We start from the raw sequence: 8402 nt of genomic DNA on the forward strand, positions 1-8402 counted from the left end.
TCACTGTATTTCAGACAAACTACCATGTTCGCCGAGCCTACGGCACGAACACGGTGGTAAAACGAGCTGGGTGTTTTGTGTGGCGCTCGTTGTTTGTCGTAGTAATTTTGTTAAATCATCTCTGAAATATCAGAGGCATAGGCTCCCTTCTTCACGTGCAAGGAACATCATTCCCCTTTGTAGGGATTGTTTGCGTTCCGTTGAGTTAACCGTTCTTTGAATGCGAACGCACAACCTGGAGTCACAATTGCTTGGGTGCTGTCTCATTCACGGCATGGATACGTTCTGGCGGATCGATGCCTCGCTGCACTTCCTTACACATGCTGGTAGTGTGCTCACCAGTAACTATTTGTGTCCTGATTTGGGTGATGAACTTCGACTATCCCTCCAGTAAAAAAGACAAAACTGCTACCATAGATGGACAGAATAAATGTAGGCGGCAACTTCCAACAGGCTGAGATACAAACAGGAACGCAGTGGCGGCCATTGGTCACGTCACTCTGTCTTGTTCATAAATGAATTGGAAAAAGAACGTTCAGCTGTAGCACCCTTCCGGTGCCTAGCTGCCATGCCACCCGAAGGAAGCACGAGGGCTGGGATACTGTCAGGTTTCCCAAGCCCAGAAAGAGGAAGTCGAGAAGCAGATGCCGGGTTCGAACCACGGACCTTCCGGTCAGTAAATTCGCGCTCTAACCATTTGGGCTATCTCGCCCATAATGAATTGGAAAAGCTTTGCACTTTAATGAAGCAATGTCTAGCAGCTAGGACTCATTTCGTGTCTACGGGATGTGAGTAATTATCAGCATTAGTAAATTCGTGTTGGTCGCATTTGGTAAATAAAAGCGGGAGCTTTCCACTGTCGTAGTCAAACATCTCACCCGGTGGAATTCGAAGAGCATCGCTGTTTGTTCCCGTTGTGACTTCAATGGGGCGCAATTTTTATGTCACTGCTGGTGCGCATCTGACTCAGTGCATCTTACGCGAGAGTTCAAAAGCCGTTCATCGCTGTACACCATCACCGAAATCTGACATTCTTCCCATCCGCCGTTAGCAGTAGTTAATTTCGGATAGAACGGTCTCTTTAATGTCGCGGGTATAAATGGTTCAGAAGCTTGTAAAAGGTCACCTTTGAGAGTATAGGACAGAGCGATAGTCGACTGTCGGTGTTTTTTTTCTCGCATGGTGACCTTTAGTCCACCTTTTATTCATCATGCACTTCCAGCTTCGACTGTTTATTTTTGAGGGCTGTATTATCTCAGTTGAGTCAGCGCCGAACGCTAGGATAGTTTTGGTTGCGTAATAGTAGATCGATCGCTATCGTCTTCGGTCTTGTGTGTTACAGTGTTTTATTGGTGAAAGTTGCTAGCAGCAATATCTAGCCAATGCTGTCATGTCCTTACGTGACACGCAGTAGTATGTGTAACGTGATGTTTCCTCGGTTGAATTTACTTCGCCAGCTTCATGCTACAATGCTTCCCCCGTAGTCATTTGCTGCGCAAAAGCATTTTCTACCATGTTATACGCTTACGGATCCTGTCTTCTTCAGTTGTCTAAAGAAGAAGTGACCTGAATCCTAACATTCAATATAGACTCAGGATGCACCACTCGGGTACTCCTTTTGTGACCGTAATGGAATTTACGTGTATTCGGCATACAGGATTCGGTCCCTCGTGAGAGCCCGTCTACGGAGCGCATCTCCATTTTACCGGCCCTGGTGGTTTTCACATCATTCAACTGGTCTGAGTGGCACCATGCACGGTGGATACTGCCCATTATCACTCTTCTCGGGGCAAAGACCGACTGATGAAGCTCTACTGTCCACAAGTGAACGCTGCTGAAAGTTTTCGTTGATTGCTATGGATGGATCTTGGTCCGGGTTCAGATAGCTGTTATAGAAGTCTAATCGTATGGTAAAAATCATTATGCGGAAAAACTCTACACTAACCTATGAGACTGGAGGCCTGTACTAATTATTAGCCAAACTTGGAATACATCTATATGGTGTTCTACAGCTAGTCACGGTTGTAATCATTGAGCCTCGTCTGGCACCACTGAGGGTTTACCACACAAGATTTCTCACCGTGCCAAGGGACTTTGCCCAGTTTTCGTTGCAGGATGTCGCTGTTGTACGTTTAGCTATTTGATAACTCCAGAAAGCTAAGGCGGATCCGGTAAACTTACTTTATCCACCGACGTGTTTGCTAGTGGCCCACCGGTCCGACGTGACCACTACTCATGACCGCAGTCTTTCGATCCAGAAGCTTCGATGATACCCTTGCGCGCTTCAGCTTTCTGGCTCTCCCTGCTCCAGAGCCGTGGTGTCGCGAAAAGACTAGCCAACAAGTGGCACAACACCTTCGTTGCGAACACATGTAAGTAAAAGTTGCAAGGGGTCTCGTGGTATTGAATGTACACTGTTGATATCGATCCAGGCTGTCTGATCGGCGTTGTGTGAACACTGATCATCGTCGGCCGTGTTTCTGCAGCCCTCGTCGGCCGTTGCCCAATTGACTGACTGCTTGGGCGTTCATTTGGAAGCTTATTTTTCCGGCCTGGATGTTTGACTGCTACCCCGTTGTGATTTTGGTGGGGTTCGAGTACTCCAGTAGGTCTCGGGTATTCTGAGACTATTTGCAGAAGTCCTCCCTTGACATTTTTTATGCGCGGAGAAGGGCCGGATACTCCACTGGGTGCAGGTTGATGCGGAACGAAAGTCCTCTATGCGTCGATATCCCGGCCAAACCGCACAGCAGCAGTCGCAAACATGGCAACTTGGAACTTGGTGTGCTGGACTAGACTCGCTACACCAAAGCATCTAACACTGAATAGACGTTCTTCGGAGTGGTACTGGAATTGTAGTCCATCATGCTCGCTTGGGGCCTCGATTACGCGTCATATGATTCCCAGCCATGCACAGAGAATTGCTGGGACTTCAACAAGGGCACCGCGAATATCCCACAGCACCCAACCTAATGATGGCAACTCTTTTCGTGTTACCGTGCTATGCCTTCCCCTGCGGTGACTTTTTCACCAAGGATGCAAGGTTTTCTTCCATTTTAACTCTTGGTGGCAATCTCTCGATGCATGTGTCATTCAACAAAACGGCGTAAATTTAATAAAGAGGAATCCTAGTGGTGTTCATGCTACTTATCTTCTGGGATCTTACCCGTACTTGACTAGATTATCTTGAAGCTACGAGTTGTTACATATATTAGTGGCTTTTTGCTACGATTCCTCGATTCTTCTTGCGCATTTTGGAGTAAGGTAAAACTAGGTGGGAAACTCGAGGACTGCGCCTACCTGATGAGCCCTAAGAAGAGCTAAACCGGCCGTGGCTGTGGAAGAATTTTCAGCAACCTTATGAGTAGTGTACTACGTCTCTATAGGTATCAATCCCTTTCGTGTTTCCTACACAAATGCGGTGGATAGTATCAGACTCTAGCAACAGTGTCGATGATGACTGCCACCTTTAGGATCACTTTTCATCATACTTTGACCAATTTCAATGTGGGGCTGCTTTATACTAGTGAGGTTTCAGGTCCCGGTATCCTACGGGCATGATAGGTATCTCAGTATCATACCATTCTATTTTCATTAGTTATTATCTTTCCTCAACATTTACTGTGACCAAACTGAAGCACCAGATGGCAGCTTTCATTGGTGAGCAATTCTAGTCGATCCTCAGTGTCTGCGTGGCACGCGCCTTCGAGTTTACCTTGTTACGGGTTAGTAGATTGTGAACGTGATGAATGTAAGGATAATCAGTTACAGTAGCTTAGTCAGTAGTCCTCCGCGAACATATGTTAGTGAGTCAGTTCCGTGAAAAAGCATATTACCTGGTCACTGGAATCCAACTGGGTTGACAAATACTGTACACCGAAAGGAAACCACAGCCCAGCGTCTGATGATTACTGTCTACTTTTGCTTGATTGTTCCTTTCGGTTTTGCTTTCATACGATAAAGATGAAGTAAATGAAATATCGCTTATTCAGCCCTAACTCACAGATATACCATATCCGTGAAAACTATTTTCGAAGGGACAGTTTTTGTTATGCTATTCTACCTTTGTTTTCTTTTTTAGCTGTCTGTGGTTCCGCAGTCATCACCCACACTGGTGCATCCGCTTCCCAATGAAAATAAATATGCTAGTCCTCTTGGTTCTCCACGTCCAACCCGTGTCTCTCGGGCGTTGTCTTCTACCCTGGATTCTCCCGTCCCTTCCCCAATGCCGCCTCCGCGCCAGACCAAGACACTAGCAGCTGTACGCGAAAAGCTTCGAGCTAAACGCATGATGAAGGAAGCGGAGCGACAAAGTCCCGGGCAATCGTACTATTCACTACCCGGTAGCATGACCCCTCACCCAGCAAGTGGAGCCAGTGGTTATTTTCATCAACCATCCAGCTATCCTTCAAATGGTGGATTCGGAGTGTTGTCGACAAATAGCACAAAGCGGTCATCAAGTGCACTTTCTTCTCCTCGTAGTCTTCAGTCTCTTTCTCCCAGACCGTGTGACAAGCAGCTTACAACTAATCAGGTCACATCCATGGAGACCGCCACGCTTCATTCGGATACGGAAAGTGATCTGAATAAGATTCTTCCCACTAGTCCAGCGTCGCCATGTTCACTTCCGGGTGCTGAACTTCTCTCTCCATTGCCAAATATTTGCCTGACAGCCGAGCTGCCTTCTCTATTGAGTGACCAGGATCACACCACATTTAGTTTAGACTTTGCTGGCCAATCCTATCCTTCGTCACCGCATTCGTCTACATCACCAGTAGCCATGAACGGACCACTCTCTTTCGAACCAACACGATCACCTCAGTCTGCCAGGAACGGTATTACTTCCTGTCATTTTGAGTTTCCACACGAACAAAGTACATCCGCTCCGCCAACCCCGTCGACTCATCAGACTGGCCAGACTCTGCTATGTTCTTTTAGCAATGTTTCACCCTCTTCCATTCTCTCGTCGGGTGTCCATACAAACAACACCGGTCTTGCGCAGCATTGTATCACCGCTGTTTCAGTCCCGAATTCCCCGTCACAAGTAACCTTGAAGTTCCCTTCGTTATGCACGACGCTTCCTAATGACGCAACAACTGCTCTGAAACCACCTGTTTCCCCCCTTCTCGAACCTGCGATTACCGGCCATTCCGTGACAAAGAACCAAGTGGTCCTACCAACAGCTTTTAACCTTCCCTCTGTCTCTACCTCATCACCCGTGCGTTCCAGTCAGTTGATTCCGTCATTATTTATGTCTGTTTCGACAAACTCTCCAGTTCTTAGCCAAACGCTTCAATCTACTAGCCTCCCCCGCGACACTGCTGTGTGCAATACAACGCCGAGCTATACTATATCGTCTTCATCCATTCCGTCAGCAGTTTCTCAGTTGCTTGTTGGGGGTGGTAGCAGCAGTAGTAATGGCGGTAACAGCAACACTAACGGCGGTAACAACAAACCGTCGACTACTACAAGAGCGTTTTTCGTGGACGGTGACAATTTGTCTCAAGCACTGGCCCTGTTGCAGAGCTTGAACCCGAATGCTACTATCACACAACAACAGTTCCTTCTCATTCCGAGTGCCAACAAGTCCCAGATGTTTCTCCTTCGACCACCTTCGAGCAAGAGTCCCTCTGTTGCTGCATCACAACCTCCGACATCATTGTCTGTGCCTGCTTCCCAGACCAACCCGTCAACAACAACCGTTGTTCGACAGCCGGCAAGCTCGGTTGTAGCCTCACCTATCCCACCCAGCTCATCTGGTGAGCTAAAGTCAATGGTTGATACACAGCAGGTCAGCTGTAGTTCGTCGGCAGCGAATATTTTACCAAGTGTGCCAAACCAGATTTTGGCCAAGACACTGTCCACACCATCATGCGAGAGTGCGACGTTTCCGGTTAATATCAGACCACGTCTAGTCCCAACTGAACTAACAGTACCAATATACCAACAACCCTCGGCCGCGCCACCGCCACTTCCTCCAAGAGCTTTGGTCTGTTCCACAGCGAATTTGAGTTCACCCACGCTGCTACCGTTAAAACCGCCACCATCACATACAAGATCGCTCTCTAATGTTGACCTGGACCAAGATCGAATTGGACCCAAACCGCGCAGTGTCTCACCAAAAATAGCCTTACCTCCGACGCACAGTAACAAAGTGTCTGCTGCTGCTACCGTGCTGTGTGCTAATCCGACGGCACAATCCCAGATCACTTTGTCACTGCTTACATCCAGTCCTTCATTACTGGGTAATGAAGCACCTCTGGTGTTTCTCACGGACTCTCTTCGTCCTGCCCCAACCGTAGTACATCCGAACACACGACAAGTTAGCCTACTGCAAGCAAATGTGGTTGAACAGGCTTACTCTGTCTATACGCAATCCTCTACCGGTACCACTACACTGCTTACCCCGTCACCTGTAACTGTGATAAATCCGTCTTCTTCCTCTCTACCCCCTCTTGCTTCGCAACTTCCAGCTATTCCCGCCCCGTCCTTTTACACCAATTCATTTTCTGCCCTGTCACGTGAGCCCACTTTACCACATTACACCGCCACACTAGGTGGAAACAAGTTTGTCACCACGGACCAACCACACACAGTCATACAAACAAATCCGGTCAACTGTTATCCAACCACAATGGTACAAACACTTCCGGTAACCTATCTACCAGCAGCTACCATCGTGTCCCATTGTTCTCCCGCACTTGTGTTTCCACACACGGTGCAGACTCTGCAACCGGATCAGACCCACCTAGTTAGTAGGGATAACGGAATACAGTTCAGCCGACATCCCGTTTGAATGTATCATTCACTCTTTCACCCAGCTTCAGTTTTCAGCTCGTCCTTTCCTGCTGTTCCGCTTGTTCTGCTGCTGGCCTTCCTCAGATACAAGATAGACACAACAAATATGCTTCACATAAACAGTGCAATTGTCAACACTATTATTACTATTATTGTTGTTATTATTACTATTGTCTTTGATCCAAAGCAGCTTTTCTAGGTTTCCACGTTTGTCCATTTCATTCTCTGTCCATCTATATGATTCTTTGCAAGTACTGTCAAGACGCTAGAGATGCGCGTAGTCTTTTCAGTTCGCGTTTCGATCATCAGTCCGCCTTCGAAGCCATGTCCAGCCATCATCTTTACTTTGCATCAGTGGTCCCTTTATTGTGATTGTTCATCTCGATTGTTGTTCCTTCCCGTCTCTACCGTTATTTCACCTCAAATACCGCTCCTTCTTCCGAAGTCGATTATGTTTATGTGAGAAATCTATTCGTGTCCCCATCTCACTTTCCTATTTCCACTGGAACCCCAACTTGTTGTACTGGTGCGTCTTAGTGAATGTCACTTGGTTCTACGTACGCTACTTGTTCCTGGTGATTCTGTACTTACGAGATGTCCGCAATACCAACCAAATCCCTCAACACATGGTGGCATTTTCGAAGCTGTTTGTTCCTCCGTTGTGTTCGGTGATCTTCACCCGCAAAACTACTGTTTTTTGAGGCATTGGTTCTCTGCTTATGTACCGTTCGCTCCTGAGCATATCTCCTTTGAATCACATTCGCTCTTCCCGTTGTTTTTGTTTCATTAGTAGTGGGCAGTGTACAGCTTTCACACACCGTCGTTAATTTCTTGTTTATGACGCAGGAAATCTGCTTTTATTTTCTCTGCCCCATCAGCCTAGGTTTTCCCGCTTATTGACCGCGCCTGTTGTTACTTTCTCTGTTTCTGTACCCATCATCAATCTTTCAATCTGGTTTATTCAACTGCAATCATTACAGCGCAACACTAACGCTAGATCCAAAATTATATTTCTTTTTGTCATTGACGGAGTACTGCACTTTGACGGGGCCGATGGTGGGTTCCCATTCAGCCTGGTCTCGAGGTGTGAGTATAGTGACGGATATCCGATAGAAACTAGAATTCTTCATTCTAGATTCTTAGTCGTTGTGTTCGGTCACATTTGTAACTTTCCTCGCTTGGGTTTTTTGTTCAATCGATTACTGTTCGACCTGGTACAAATTTATTAGCGAATCTTATGTACGAAGTAAACGCGTCCAGTCGCACTCGTAATGTGAAATGTACACTGTTGCTCCTAAGCAATAGACTTGGTGCAATTTTACCAAACCATCATCGATCAAATGTTACTTTTTCATCTATAACGCTTGTACTCTGGATTAATGTGCTCAGGAGAGAAAGAAACCACATCGAAATATTGCAAAACTGGCTATAACTGTCGGATTCCAGAATACCTCTCAGACCACTGAGGGCCATTTTATTCAGTTGAGGTACGAAGCCTACAGAAACAGAAATGAGCTTCAGAACATTAATCTTTTTTCAGATTTTTATATGATTAATCGGAGATTTCAAAGTTGGCTCAGCATTCCGGGTTGTCTCTTTGAAGA

At 46.6% G+C, this 8402-nt stretch overlaps 1 protein-coding gene across 1 annotated transcript in view; it reads left to right on the forward strand.

The window, feature by feature from the left end:
• Positions 1-7900, forward strand: part of T265_07958 (hypothetical protein) — a gene marked incomplete at both ends in the record, with an annotated part of 59410 nt that extends 51510 nt beyond the window's left edge. Inside the window, one exon of the mRNA XM_009173629.1 lies at positions 4082-7900. Within this exon, the coding sequence (XP_009171893.1) occupies positions 4082-6796 (2715 nt within the window). The remainder of the gene's footprint in view (positions 1-4081) is intronic.
• Between the last annotated feature and the right edge of the window lie 502 nt (positions 7901-8402).

The sequence above is a fragment of the Opisthorchis viverrini genome (assembly GCF_000715545.1).
Source record: "Opisthorchis viverrini unplaced genomic scaffold opera_v5_196, whole genome shotgun sequence".
Lineage (NCBI taxonomy): Eukaryota > Metazoa > Platyhelminthes > Trematoda > Opisthorchiida > Opisthorchiidae > Opisthorchis > Opisthorchis viverrini.